The 15,706-nt window shown below is 33.4% G+C and overlaps 2 protein-coding genes across 2 annotated transcripts in view; one reads left to right on the top strand and one right to left on the bottom strand.

The window, feature by feature from the left end:
* Positions 1 to 5,957: 5,957 nt before the first annotated feature.
* Positions 5,958 to 15,706, top strand: part of LOC111618409 (ras-related protein Ral-A-like) — a 33,780-nt gene continuing 24,031 nt past the window's right edge. Inside the window, exon 1 of the mRNA XM_023359939.1 lies at positions 5,958 to 6,174. The gene's annotated coding sequence lies outside the window, so the exon portion shown is untranslated. The remainder of the gene's footprint in view (positions 6,175 to 15,706) is intronic.
* Positions 10,418 to 12,209, bottom strand: LOC111618376 (general transcription factor II-I repeat domain-containing protein 2-like). Its single transcript, XM_023359888.1, has 3 exons — positions 11,822 to 12,209; positions 10,824 to 11,706; positions 10,418 to 10,523 (listed from the first exon to the last, which is right to left on the bottom strand). The coding sequence occupies exons 1-3, from the start codon at positions 12,207 to 12,209 to the stop codon at positions 10,418 to 10,420; spliced, it is 1,377 nt and encodes a 458-aa protein (XP_023215656.1).

Here is a 15,706-nt window from a genome sequence, read left to right as displayed (position 1 = left end):
GATTTAAAATATTAATACAATTAGGGAAATTATTGGTGACACTTTGAATTTGACAGAAATTGGTTTTCGCGACAAGCACACCTATTTGTGGCAAAGATCTTATTTTCACTTTACCGAGTGTCTAGTAGGTAATGTGCGGATTACCTACTAGACACTTTGAGAAATGGAACAATTTTCACAACTTTGACGGATCACCCTAGTTAATCTGCAGATTAGCTAGGTAATGTACACATTAACGACTTTCGAGCTTTAGCGGTAACATATATACATATACTTTAATATTGTTTTCTTTTGACGAGTAAACAACTATAGATCTCAAACCGAGTTAATGGCGACAAAAAGAAATCCCGGAAAACAATTCCAGGAATTTTTCGGAGGATGGGCTGTTCCGTTTCTCACCAATCGGCCACCTAATCGTAGGCCTGACTGAACCTACAATGGATATATTTTTTATTATTATTATTTAAGTTAAAGCTTTCCTCCCTGTAGGCATTAAGAGAGCATCGATAACAAGTATGAAAAAAAGCTTCATAACCGTTGTGGATGTGACTTGTTACTACCCGGGGGGGCCTGATGGCCGAACGGTTAAGGTAGCAGCCTACCGCTCTGGGGGATCCGGGATCAAATCCGAACGGGTCGAAATATCTCCAGAATTTTTTGGGGAGTGGTCCGTCCCTCATTACTCGGCCACCCCATTGTGGGCTTGCCAAAAGAGGCTTTTTTAGTGCCCACAAGGCGGAAAGAGTTTAAAAAAAACTACTTGCAGGACAGAAGGAAATAAATTTTTTTTTAATTTAATTGGTTTTTCAGCATCTTTAATAATTTTATTTTACTTTATATAAATTTTGGTATCAAAAATATAAATATCTTTTGCTTTTAATCGCATTAGAAATAATTATAAATTTATGTTAAAATTTCAAGAATTACAGTTTTAATTTACATTTAATATACATAAAGATAACAGAATTATAACTAAAAACTGATATTTTTAATTAATAATTCTTATATGATGTTTTTATAAAAATACGTAACTTTTATTATGCTGTGTTTAGATATTTCTTTTGATCGATGATTGATGGTTAATTAAAGGCAACGTAATATGTGGATGATCTGCCAAGGAGGAATGTTCCCAAAACTTTCTATGCTAAATTGGCCTCTATTTAGCTGTTAAACATATGAAGAAAACCGGGAAACTCCACCTGGCCAGCCTGTTGGACAGGTGGCATCAAATAATCAACGCACAGAGGTACTGTCCAGTACGTTGAATAATTTACATATGCCAGAGTGATATCATTGCAAGGTCTGTTTCTGACACACAGAGAAAGAAAAGAAACCAAAATCATTATATAACATATGTGTAGAAATGATAGCATGCTAACTGTTGATGTAAGACTACGCTAAACAGATACAAGTGAGGGAATTTTCTGACCAGACAGCCAAAAAGATCTAAACAACAGATAACCCGCGATAACATTAAAACATTGAAACATTTATCGCTCGCAACTTGGTTTCTCGTTCATCACTTCGATTCATTTAGTTTTTATTTAATATTTTAGAAACATTCATTTTCTAATTGTTAGCATGATATTCTTGTTATTATCGCAAATTTTGTTATTTCTGTGTTAACAAGTTGCCGTTTTGATTTTCAATAGCAATTTTTTTAAAAATTTAATTCAATTATTTGAAAAAATAAGCGAAAAACNTTCCGTTTTATATGAATTCCATGTTGTACGAGTCACTTAGATTTTACAAATACCTGTGCCGGGCTGTGAACGGCTCACGTATTTGTAAAATCTAAGTGACTCGTACAACATGGAATTCATATAAAACGGAAAAATCAACAGTGTTATGGGGGTCGACTGTATATATTTTAAACAGGGCTGTGGAGTCGGAGTCGGAATCGTGGAGTTTTGGTGTTTTAGTAGAAGTTGGAGTCGTCAAAAATCCGCCGACTCCGACTCCTTTTTACCTTCTCAATTTGTTATGTACAGTACAGTATATAAAACAGAAAAGTATTGGAATCGTGTCAAATTTGACCCTCCGAGTTTTTTGCAAATTTACGTTTGGCGATCTCCTAAACCCAAAAAATGTCAAATAAAGGAGCAAAAGCTGTACATCTTTTGCTGTTGTATGTGTTGGCGTCTAATTTGTTGAATTTCTTTATTCTCTGTTCTGAGATATTAAACAATATCTCAGAATGGGTAAAGTTTAAAAAACGAAATTTGGCACGGTAGATTGTGTATAAAGGGGCATTAATGCTATTAAATTTTAGTTCTTAATTAAAGGTCGACAGGGTAGAGACATAGAAGGGGTCGTGTGACATATCTCCTGTGTGGTCGGACTTAAGCACTGTCCTTAATTAATGGGCATGAAAAAGAGTCTCGTAGTGCCCACAGTGCAGAGAGATTAATTTAAAACAAGAACCAATAAAGTGATTATATGTATTTAACGTCACAATAGAATCTATCCATGCTCAAAAGTGTGGCTCTTAGTACAGTCACAGACGTTACCATTTTCAATGGTATAAGGTAGCCTGTTTTGATTTGCGTACTCCTTGGCAGCCCATTTTCTTAAGTTTTATTTTTATTTTCATTAACTTTTATTTAGCGTGTTAGTCAAACGGAGGCGCCATGGTCAATTATACAGCGCTGTACAATTACATGTAAAAAAGTGTTTTTCTTTTAGTTGGAGAAAGGACACAGATAAATATAATAAAAATGTAATTATGTTTTTATTTAAAACTAAGCATCGAGTACCGTGACGCTGCCAAAGGCTTTAACACAAAATCCAAATATTCTTACAGAACATCCGCCAGCGATGGCCGTATGGCCGACCGTTCAAATGGCAGCCTACCACTCTAGGTGACCCGGGATCGAATCCAGACGGATCAAATAATCTCCAGGAATTTCTCGGGGGTGGTCCGTTCGGATATGTTGGGCCCCGTCCCTCACCACCCGGCCACTCCATTGTGGGCCTGGCCGAACACATAATGGGCTTGCAAAAAGAGGCCCTCTTAGTGCCCACAGGGCGGAAAGAGTTTTAAAAAAGTATCTACTGAGAGGAAAAAGTTTTAAAAAAAAATTATTCTGATAATGCGGGCATGGTGGGGTCTGGCATATCCGGAACAGACTACAGTAGAACCTCGATTATCCGCCCTAATTGGGGACTGGGGTTGGTCGGATAATTGAAAAGTCGGATAACCGAAAAGTATGAAAAAATCCATTATTAGTGTAGTATATTATTATATCCCATGTAATTAGTANTTAAGAGAGCATCGATAACAAGTATGAAAAAAAGCTTCATAACCGTTGTGGATGTGACTTGTTACTACCCGGGGGGGCCTGATGGCCGAACGGTTAAGGTAGCAGCCTACCGCTCTGGGGGATCCGGGATCAAATCCGAACGGGTCGAAATATCTCCAGAATTTTTTGGGGAGTGGTCCGTCCCTCATTACTCGGCCACCCCATTGTGGGCTTGCCAAAAGAGGCTTTTTTAGTGCCCACAAGGCGGAAAGAGTTTAAAAAAAACTACTTGCAGGACAGAAGGAAATAAATTTTTTTTTAATTTAATTGGTTTTTCAGCATCTTTAATAATTTTATTTTACTTTATATAAATTTTGGTATCAAAAATATAAATATCTTTTGCTTTTAATCGCATTAGAAATAATTATAAATTTATGTTAAAATTTCAAGAATTACAGTTTTAATTTACATTTAATATACATAAAGATAACAGAATTATAACTAAAAACTGATATTTTTAATTAATAATTCTTATATGATGTTTTTATAAAAATACGTAACTTTTATTATGCTGTGTTTAGATATTTCTTTTGATCGATGATTGATGGTTAATTAAAGGCAACGTAATATGTGGATGATCTGCCAAGGAGGAATGTTCCCAAAACTTTCTATGCTAAATTGGCCTCTATTTAGCTGTTAAACATATGAAGAAAACCGGGAAACTCCACCTGGCCAGCCTGTTGGACAGGCGGCATCAAATAATCAACGCACAGAGGTACTGTCCAGTACGTTGAATAATTTACATATGCCAGAGTGATATCATTGCAAGGTCTGTTTCTGACACACAGAGAAAGAAAAGAAACCAAAATCATTATATAACATATATGTAGAAATGATAGCATGCTAACTGTTGATGTAAGACTACGCTAAACAGATACAAGTGAGGGAATTTTCTGACCAGACAGCCAAAAAGATCTAAACAACAGATAACCCGCGATAACATTAAAACATTGAAACATTTATCGCTCGCAACTTGGTTTCTCGTTCATCACTTCGATTCATTTAGTTTTTATTTAATATTTTAGAAACATTCATTTTCTAATTGTTAGCATGATATTCTTGTTATTATCGCAAATTTTGTTATTTCTGTGTTAACAAGTTGCCGTTTTGATTTTCAATAGCAATTTTTTTAAAAATTTAATTGAATTATTTGAAAAAATAAGCGAAAAACTAAACAATTTGAACTTTCTGTGCAATTCTATTAAAATTAATTATTGGTTAACCTTCATCATTTTTTTTTTGTAAAAACTTCACGGAAATTATGCGATAAATTTCCCCATCACATTTATTGTTATATCGCAATAACATAAAGACTTAATCACCACAGAATTTATGCTTATAATTACAAAGAAATTTTATATTATTTTCTCTTTAGATGAAATTTTGTGTATTTCCTGTACGTACAATATAATCAAACGAATAAAAAGATATCGCAACTAAAAAGGCCTACCGAATGGCCGGTGCGACTAAGGTGTCAGCCTATCACTTTTGAGGATCCAGGATCAAATATTCCAGGAGGCAAAGCTTAGAAACAAATAATTACATCAATAAACTTTTATTTAATTTTTTGGGGTTATTTTCCATAAGTAGATTGTAGAATACAGTATTACATCAGTGTCCCACGATCGAAATTGTAAAGTTACATATCTCAATCACTTTTGCGATTCTAATTCGTAGAATTTTTTACTGAATCAAGGGACACGTGCCTTATTTGCATATGTCGAATATGTCGTATCCGTTCTCCACCATTCAGCCGTTCTCATTAGTGTATCATAACCAGAAGGTTAATCCTTCATTAATAGCAGTAGTGACTGCATCCACAGTGGTACAGAGTGAATGTAGGTTTGCACGTTCTAATTCGGGCCAGGGTGTATTCAGGAAGATGCTTATGGTGCTACAGCACTCTCTCGATACTAAAGTAATCAGTTTTATTACTTTAAAATAAGAATAAATACAATAACGCCTATCACATTATTATATTTATTACCTTATTATTTTTATGACCGATTTTTATGATAAAAATACCGCGATCGGGAGAATTTAGAGGGTGAGAAGGGCGCTACTGTACCTCTCACCCGGTGTTTTTCCGAGTAAAGCCTTGTACAGTACAGTACAGTACCTAAAGTGGTAAAAATTTTGCAAGGCATATTGTTTACTTTCTTCACCCCCTCTAAAGATTTCTGGATCCGCTATTGAAGGTAACTGAATAACATTCTCTGCAAAACGGCAGAGACTCGTGTCTCGGATCTCCGAATCTATCTCGAGCAGCACACATAATCTCAAAATTCAGATTACACCACCGATTAGGGCTCTCTTAATACCAGTTCAAGTTACTTTACTGCCTGGTTGTGAACCTAGCCGAAACCCACGATGGGTGTGGAAAAATGATAGTATTCCTCTCAAAATTCACAAGTGAAAAGAACTAAAAATAAAAAGCGGAAAATAGATACACGAATTCGCTTAAATCGTTCTAATAAAAATAAATAATAATCTATTACAATATTTAAATTTGTTACGGAGATTTGTTAATTATAAAATAAAATTAATTTAGTTAAAAAATATTTCTACTTTATCTAAAAAAGAGAGTGTATACCGGAAATTACAGACAGAACACCTCCCGTATCTTTTATAGAGGCAATCTGGAGATTTTAGTTCACACCAACAGGGGGCAAAAGTGTCAAACGATCGTGTCGAGACCATAATTCTGTGCGTTCGGTAAATGAGGCGGGTTCATTAGTTAGTTACTGAAAATATTCCGAAATAGAAAATTAACAAGAAAGAACATCGATCAGCAAATGTCCTCGCTCTTCTAGCTACACAAAGCAGCTATTTAAAACATCACGTTTCTAGCTCAACTCATTCTCACTAATTGGTAAGCCTAACTCAAAACAATATTTTCCTTATTTAGATTGATAAATATTTGAACATGTTACTTTCTGGTTATTTCTCTACGCGATAATCATCTAAAATACAAAATATTTAAGTAATGTGTGTTCATAAACCAATTCAATACGAATATGAAGTGAGTTATTGTAATTGTGAATCGATGATAACTTCATCGTTATGTCTAACTGATTAATTAAACACCAATTAGCCTGAATTATATTGGATTATGAAAGATATTTGAGTCCCTTTTACATTCTGTATTACATCATCTCTATCAGTTCTAGATAAATTTTTTTTTTTTTCCCCCTACAACACAACTTTTCAAAATTATGAAAAATATTTTGATATTATTCATTGAAAATAGTTATAACTAAGATAACTTATCAATATTTGCATTTTGAGAAGAATTTACGGCTGTAGAAGTAATATATTAAGATTTATGGTTTTAGTTAATTATTAAATTGCTATATACTTCTTGCTATAATTCTTACACTAATTGCTATATGTGGCATGAAGTAACTTGCCGTATTGTGATTTTAAATACGGAATTTTGTTTTGGAATTTTACTTTGTAATTTATCTCTTTTCCGTAGAGCCAAAGACTCGGTTCTCGTAGATTTGTATTATCTCTATCGGTTTAAAGTAAGTAAATATAAGTATAGATAACTTTCCGAGTTAAATATTAATTTTTCTTTATCGGTATGCGTTTTTGTATGTTTTTACTGTATCGTTTGGATTTTCAAATCGTTTCTAAATTCTAATTTTAGATAATAGATATACTATATATATTATTTTAGCTATATTTAGATTATGTATTTATGAGTAATGATAATTTCGATTTTTATTAGAACAAAATGTCAACATGATGTTCTAGTGCAGTGTTTCTCAACCTCGAACGAATCGTCGCCCCCTTCAATAAAACCATTACGTAGTATCGCCCCCTTCACTTCAAAATTCCGATGCCAGAAGCCAAGGCTAGCGCCAAATTCGTACTGCATTGAATAGACTAGTGACTAGTATAATGTTATTTGCTTAATTATTGTACGTTTATAACGAATAAAATATCTAATTATTCTTAATATAATGTTTTACTATATGACCCAGAAAATTGTTTTTCGCCCCCCAAATATAAATTGTTACTAATCGCCCCCTGAACATGAAAAACGCCCACTTGGTGGCGATATCGCCCCCGTTGAGAAACACTGTTCTAGTGTTTCTTATAACTTGTCAACACTTTTATTTTTGAGATTTTCAAAAAACGTTATTCTTGGTTATAGATTTGTTTAATATTTTTTAATTATCTGAAAATAAGATCCTTTCACACTGATTTGTGGTTGTAGATACCAACACATTAAATACTACAGGTCATACATAATTATTTTTTGATGAATAGAACTATATTGGGATTAACTGATATAAGTGAGAAATGATTAAAAATGCTGTAACTATCTATAATTATGAGTAGAGATCAGATTTGAACTTAAATCTTGTGATGTATACTAATATCTTACTGGTTGTCATTAATGTATTGTTAGATATATTATAAATTTAATCACTTATTAAATGTTAAAAGAAATAATAGATATTGACTGAAAAAGCTAACATAGTTAATAAACATTTCCTAAAATATATAAATCACATATAAAAGGTCCTACCTACTTGACTAGTCATCGTAATTTCACACTTTTTTTAAAACTAAGGACAACTTTTAAACCATCTTTTAAGTTTATTATTCTAATTCTTAAATATCCTTCTAGAAAGAATACTTGAAACTCTACAATATTTGTTCAAATTTGACAGATTTTGTCATTTGATTTCTTAAAACATCCAAGAGTTTTTGAATTTCACTGCACTACTTCCTCTCATTCTTGATGACCCATTTCCTTGCTGGTCACGGTTTCAACATTTTTGATGTTAATAACTTCCCATTCTCTGCTTTTTCAACAATCTTTACTTTTTCCATCATGAACTACTTGTTATCTCATTTGAAGAAGATATAAAATTTGAAGTATGACATTCTGGTTATTTGAAAAAATAGGCCTAATAACAACATTGGCAGATTAGTAGTCTTATGTTCTGATGAAAGTTTCGGTTTGATGCTGTGAAGTTCAAAAATCAGGAAAGCAACTACAATCAATATATTGCAAAAGTTTATTGTGAGGAAACGTTTAAGTTGATTTACATCCCATCAGATTCATGTAATTCATGACAGTACACTAGAGTGACCTTTAAAGAAATTAGTGCATTGTGCAAATAATGTCACCACACAACAAAAAGATATAAAGGAAGAAATTAAAGTCATTAATAACATAGCACATACATATGTTGTTAACAGATGGTAAGGGTACGTCCTACGTGGCAGCATCCAGCGACTACGGGTGTGAATGTGCTTCCGAGTGGACAAACTGATTCAAGCAAATGTGCATGTCTGGAGTAATTGTGTTTAGTGTTCAGCAACCACCAGAGGGCGATTCTACATGTGCGTACAGGAAGCAGCTACCAAGCAAGTTTGATCGTCGCTTCCACTACTCATGCTTCCAAAGAAGAAAATGGTTGATTTTATAGATAAATAAAAACAGAATGACAAATTGTGTATATATGTTGTATGTACTAATAATCTTTTACATAATTTAATAATTTCTGATTTTGTATAAATGTAATGTTTTAAAAATAAAACTTTTTTTAACTTATTCTATAAAGAGTCTTTTATATTTGTTGTGTATCTATTTGAATACTTTTTGAATAGCGATATTCTCATAATTCAACGAAAATACTCTTTTTATGCTTTCGCTATTACTTCGCTATTACTAGACTTTATATGAAAGCATAATTGANTACATGTGCGTACAGGAAGCAGCTACCAAGCAAGTTTGATCGTCGCTTCCACTACTCATGCTTCCAAAGAAGAAAATGGTTGATTTTATAGATAAATAAAAACAGAATGACAAATTGTGTATATATGTTGTATGTACTAATAATCTTTTACATAATTTAAATGTAATGTTTTAAAAATAAAACTTTTTTTAACTTATTCTATAAAGAGTCTTTTATATTTGTTGTGTATCTAGTTAGTGATAACATTTACCTTTCAAATTTACCATTTTAATGCTAGTCATATTTTTCATAGTAGCATTCAACAAAGTCATCTCACCACCACCTTGTAAACAACATGCGTTCACTCTGGACAGAAGTCTCTTATGGATTGGAAACATGTACAAAAATTCTATCCACCCGCAGTCACTGGAAGCTGCCATGTAGGACATAGCCTAAGTTAATAAGATGGTTAAAGTTGGGAAATTCAAATTGGATTTGAATTGGGTATAATAGACAAATGGGTTCTGGTCCATTTTATAAAATGGAAAAGAACTAATCTTTGGAAAGTAATTGAAAGAAAATTGTCTTTAGGAGGAATAAAACTATTTGAGACCTTGCTGGATGAAAAAGATAGAAATAGGAAAGTGGATAGAGTGGATATATACTGAACATAGTACAAAAATTCCAGAAATGAGTTGCATAACTTTCCCTGCAAAAAATTTAAATTGGTGTTACCATCTGTTATGATATTTTATTTAAAAAACTTTATTTCTGTATATTAATTGAAAGAGAATTTCAGCTTTCTGACTTAGTTTGAGTAATGACAAATGTATTTTGCCTTTAATTGAGGTCTCATCAGTGGAATTTGGAGAATGTTTTAAAGGTTTAAATAAATTACTTATTGTGAATTTTTAAGTCAGTGTTTTTAGTCCTCAAAATTGGTAAAGATTGAGTGTTTTAACTCAGGAAACTTTTCTTCTATACATTTTTTAATACTAAATAACTAATTCCATTGAGAATTTTTATAAAATTAATTTTGTCAATATTGACCACAGTAATTCATCACACAAAAAAACCTTTGTAACTCCAGTGATTAGTGTTTACAAAACAGCAAACATTTTCGACCCCATCCAGGTCTTCATCAGGCTATAGTTATGAAGAATTCAAATGTGTGTGGAATGGAACAATTTGTTCCATTCCACACGCATTTGAATTCTTCATAAATTTTTTTTGTGATGAATTATATTTCCTCCAGTATTTGTTAAGAGGTTCATTTGTTTATTGACCACAGTGTCATCTATCAACTTTTAGCATCAGTTTGTTTTTACTTTACTGTTACCAGGGATGCACAACCTTTTGTGAAGAAGGGCCAAATTAGGATTAAGTTTATTGACTGGGGGCCGGACCTCCAAGCGATTAATGCGATGGCTGAGATTGGATGCTGGCTGCAATCTTCTTGATGTCTGGTGTAATGACAGATGTTGAAACAACCAGCAGATTTTCCAAATTCTCGTTCGTTAACCTGTTCCATGTTTTGCACTTGTTTAAATTCATAAGCGAAAATGCTTGTTTGCATACATAGGTACTGCCAAACATGCTTGCACAAAATCGAGCATTGTCTTTCAGTTTTGGAAATGATGTATCTGGCAGTTCTTTGTAGAATGTGAGGAGATTAGAATTTTTGAACTGTGATTTCAATTCATCACTGCACTGGATGTCTATCAACTCAAGTTGGACATCTGGAGGGGCATCTTCCACTTTCACATCAAATGGAGTTGAAAAAAGTTGCAGGTAGATCTTGTATTTCTGGAATTCACCAAACCTCTCATTGAATGATGTAAGGAGGGTGTTAACTTGGTCAGAGTAATCCATCTTCATATGTGGGTATTTCTCTTTCATGGCCTTGCAATGTGGAAAGTGTGTAAAGTTCTCTGATTGCATGTGGGACTTGAAAAGTGATAGTTTGGTCATAAATGCATTGATGTTACTTGTCAACTGAGAAACAAGTTGCATCTTTCCCTGCAATCTCAAATTAAGGTCGTTTAGATAAGCAGTAATGTCAGCAAGGAAAGCTAAATCACACTGCCATCTTTGTCCCTCCAAATTCCTTGTAGTGTTCCCCCGTTCTTTGAGGAAAGTGATAATAGGCCCCAATAGCTCCACAAATCTCTTGAGGACTGTTGCCTTGCTCAGCCAACGAACTTCAGTATACGTGGGCAGGTCAGCATAATCAGCATCTATTTCTTCAAGAAATGATGTGAAGAGTCGATGGTTGAGTCCATGACGGCGGATTAAGTTCACAGTATCATAGACATCTTTCAGCAGACGTTCAAATCCCAGCTTCTTTGCACAAAGTTGCTGTTGGTGAATTATGCAATGATACTGGACTAACTCCTTTTGCCTGTCCCCAAGGTGGTTTTTCAGCAAGGTGACCATGCCATTCTCACATCCAACCATAGATGGTGCTCCATCGGTGGCAATGCTGGATAGCTTGTCAAAGTCCAGTGCTGATTTGTTGCAAACGCTCAATAAACTAGTAAATAAGTCAGCACCAGTTGTATGTCCAGAAAGTGATGCCATGCCAAGAAATTCTTCATTCACAATAAAATCTAGTGAAACACTTCTAATAAACACAATCACTTGTGCTGTTGATGATATGTCAGTGGATTCTTCCACAGCCAAAGAAAAATAAGCACAGTTTGCAACTAAAATATTAAGTTGGCCAGAAATGTCTGATGCAATTTGCGAGATTCTTTGTTGTATCGTCATGTGGTTAAGACTGATTGTTTGAAAACACTGTCTTCTCAGGACACATCTCACTTGCGATGATAAGACACTTTTTTATCATATCGCCATCTGTGAAAGGTTTCCCATTCTTGGCTATTAAAGCAGATATTTCTAGGCTGGCTTCAACAGCCGCATCCAATTCTCCAGATTGTTTCTTGAACACATTTTGTTGGCTGATTAGTGATCGTCGTAACGATTCGATTTTCCGTTTGCGTTCCGTACCTTGCAGAAGGAAATCCTTGTGTTGGCTTTCATGATGTCGCTTCAGGTTGAATTCTTTTGGCACTGCTATTGTTCCATTGCACAAAAGGCAAATAATGCTGTTGTTCTGTTGCACAAAACAGTACTTGTTAGTCCACACTTCCACTTCTTGAAACTGATGATTCTCGCGATTGACCTTGCGTTTAATGCCCGGCGCCATACTGTTCACTCTGCAAAACAATGTCTCATTGTGCCGAAAATTCTGAGGCCCGCAACAAATCATGTTTGAGATAAGGCAAGCTAGACTACCACGTGCTTTGTTCTGTATCCACTCTGACCAAAGACTAAAGAGGCAGGGACAGAAGACTATTACGCACACGTGACAAATGGCCAGGCAGGTCTTAATTCGTTCGACCCCTGTCCGGGCGTCTCCACCATTTCTCAGAATTTGTGAGTCAGATCGTCAACATGCCAGGTGCAGGACACTAATCCATCATAAATGTGGTTACCATTCTTACCTAAATTATATTTATGGCCCGTCAGTTTTACCCCCGTGTTCAGAAATGAATCAAAAGTGATTAACGCGGTGCAGCGGAAAATCTGAATATTTTAAATATAATTATTAAAATTGCGATATCTCGTTTCAAATTGGCGCTAGAATCAATCTGTTTTTTGTTTTCTGTCACAAATATATCACAGTTTACGACTGTTAAATTTCAAATAAAATAAAAATTAAAAATAATAATTTAATTTTAAATTTACGAAAAAAAGAATGTAAAAATAAAAGTAAATAAAAAGTTCCAATTAATTTACTACTTAAATAACCTAAATATATCTGTTTTCTTTCAAACAAAAAAAACCGCAGCTTTCTAGCTACACGGAATCATTTTACAACCCTCTTTGTTGACAAGTTTATGGCTTGACGCGGTTTGTAATAATTATTAAATCCAAAATATTTTAATGCAAATGGCTTCCTTTTAGTCGTAATGACTCTATTCCAACTACAGTATTAATTTTCTTGGTCCAACTTAATAATAATAAATTTGATGTGAAAAATTTTTTTTCTATTCTTAGTCTATGGAGAGATATTGTTGTAAATTATTGGTTTTATAGCTTTTTGTACATTCCTTTTTGAACTCTGGTTAGTTTTTTTCTAGTTTGAATGACATTAGGTTGACGAATAAGCGTCTTTTCAGAAAAGATTGATTCAAATTCGACTATACCAATCAGAATCTAGAATGTAAACAAATGCTAAAAAATCGTTATTTTCATGGTTTTTCAGCGCTATTTTCACTTATTTTTGTTATTTGACGCTATTTAGACCAATAAGCAAGTTTTCCGAAGCATAAAATTGAAAATTTCCCGCCAAAATAGAAACTTCCTAATAACATCGGAAATGATGTTCTAACATCATTTTATTCTATTTGATTCTTCGAAAAATCGCTATAATACGATGTATTAAACTTAAAATATTCGATATCTAAACCAGAAAGTGTTAGCTAGAAATAGACTTATTTATAGAACAACCCCCCATTTCTCACCTCAGGGAAAGTCATAAAACAGTTGGGTGCTAATGACTTTGTGAAAGGAAAAAAGTTCTACACTTAGAAACTTCCAAAGAAGGGATTTGGCCTGTACCGTCCGCGGGCCGCATAAACATTGATAAGGGGCCGTATGTGGCCCACGGGCCACAGGTTGTGCACCCCTGCTGTTACTTTTAAAATTTGATTCTAACCATCCAATTCATTATATAATACTGATTGATGGTTTAACAAATCTACCAACTAAAAGAAAAATGAACTTGAACATACAATTGTTGGTACGTTAAGAGTTTTATAACAGGCAAGGAGATTGCCATGAGGTGGGGTGACACCACTTTTACTGTTAATCTAAACCCTGCTAATTGAAGTTGGTCAGTTTTAGGAATGCTAGATTGCCACACTGGAACTTGGATGCAAAATTGAAAATGCCATTGAGATAGATGATTGATGTTACTAGAGAACAGGTAGATGCAAATCACCTGCAAATAGCCCATAAAACACTTTCTGTATTGATGATTTTTGTGTAGAATGCTTAATTTTAAATGATCTCCTTGTGTTGTAATTGAATAAAACTGTTATTTTCAACAGGTTCCAGGTAGTTATTATTATAAAATGGCATAAAACTTAATTTTGATGATAGAAATGAGTTTTATAAAAAATTGTAAATGTTAATAATAAGTGAAATCTCCATTAATTAAATCAGATGCCACTCAAGACAGGACATGTGATTCCTTCTATCTGTTGACCTTTTCTTTCAAAAGATAAAATATGAGACACTGGGAGGTGAAATGGAGATGCCCATTATAATACCATAAGGACTTGCCTATGCCAACAGGGACATTAATAATGAGATACTGCAGGGACATTAATAATGAGATACTGCAGGATACAAGACATTTTTGTATAAAACATTGCTCCATGATATTTAGTTCCCAAGATATATAATTTTTAAAAGATTTTTTGTACAGCCTATTTTCTTGACATTTTTATATGAAATTTTTTAATTGAAGTATTAGTTAAGATTAAATATTCATCGTTGAAAATTACTCTAGTTGTGTACAATGTAAAAGTGTAAAATAAAACAAAATTTTAAAGACAGATCTAGGTTTAAGTGATTTTATTAATCTTTGTGAACAAAGTATACAGTAGAGTGTCGATTATCCGAAAGTCAATCATCCGAAAGAATTCCAGTCCGCAAATTTAAATTTTTGCCAGTGCTGTGGCGCTGCAATCTTTGGCTATGTCTTGGGCTACTCAAATATTTTACGTTTTTGATACTAAATTGACTTCTGAAGTATAATTTTTTTATTGTTTTTATATTTTTCAATATATTTATTTTGTTCGTACAAAATAAAAAAAATAATTTTTTACGATACAATAGTCTTCGTTAGGCTTAACATCGATGAAAATTCAACGCGAAGCGACATGCAATGGAGAAAAATGTCAAGATGGGATAAATTAATATATTTTTTCATACGTAACCGGTTATTCGAAACATCGAATAACCGGTCCTTTCGAATAATCTTCCGAACAACCCCAGTCCCCAATTGATTCGAATAATCGACACTCTATTGTATTAGGATACCAACCATTTTATATTACTAATAGTAAATACATATGTATAGGCCTAAATTAAATGTGTAAAGAATAAAAAGATAACTAAACTGGGTTAATAATTCAGTAGGCTATAGGAAAGGAGAGAAGTAAAAGGGAAAAATACAGTATAACACAAATTAGTAAATACACTTTTTCACAAATATTTCAAATACACTGTGCCCTCCTTCAGCAGAAGACAAACTAATACTCTTTCTCCTTTCCTATAATGAATTATTAATAAGAAACACACAAATCTTTATTCAATGGCCTGATAAAAATAATGGCCTATTAAAAGAGATATTTATATAGAAAAAGTGATAAGCCTACCACTAATTACAGAAAATTTACATAACTAGCCTAATCTAAATAAAATAGGCCTACACCAAAATAAAACATTGTAGGAACAATTGATTATTTATTTAATTAGCATGGAATAAAAATAATGAAGAAAATAAAACTATAGTCCTGCTGTTTTCTGTGTATTAACATTAAGGTTAAATTAGATATAGACCTATTACATTTCAAAAATGTTAACAGGCTGAACTTAAAAAAAGTTTCATGGAAATTAATGGTTGGTAAA

The sequence above is a fragment of the Centruroides sculpturatus genome, unplaced genomic scaffold (assembly GCF_000671375.1).
Source record: "Centruroides sculpturatus isolate CEXI.00-Female unplaced genomic scaffold, Cexi_2.0 scaffold10, whole genome shotgun sequence".
Lineage (NCBI taxonomy): Eukaryota > Metazoa > Arthropoda > Arachnida > Scorpiones > Buthidae > Centruroides > Centruroides sculpturatus.
This window is presented reverse-complemented; position numbering and strand designations above follow the sequence as displayed.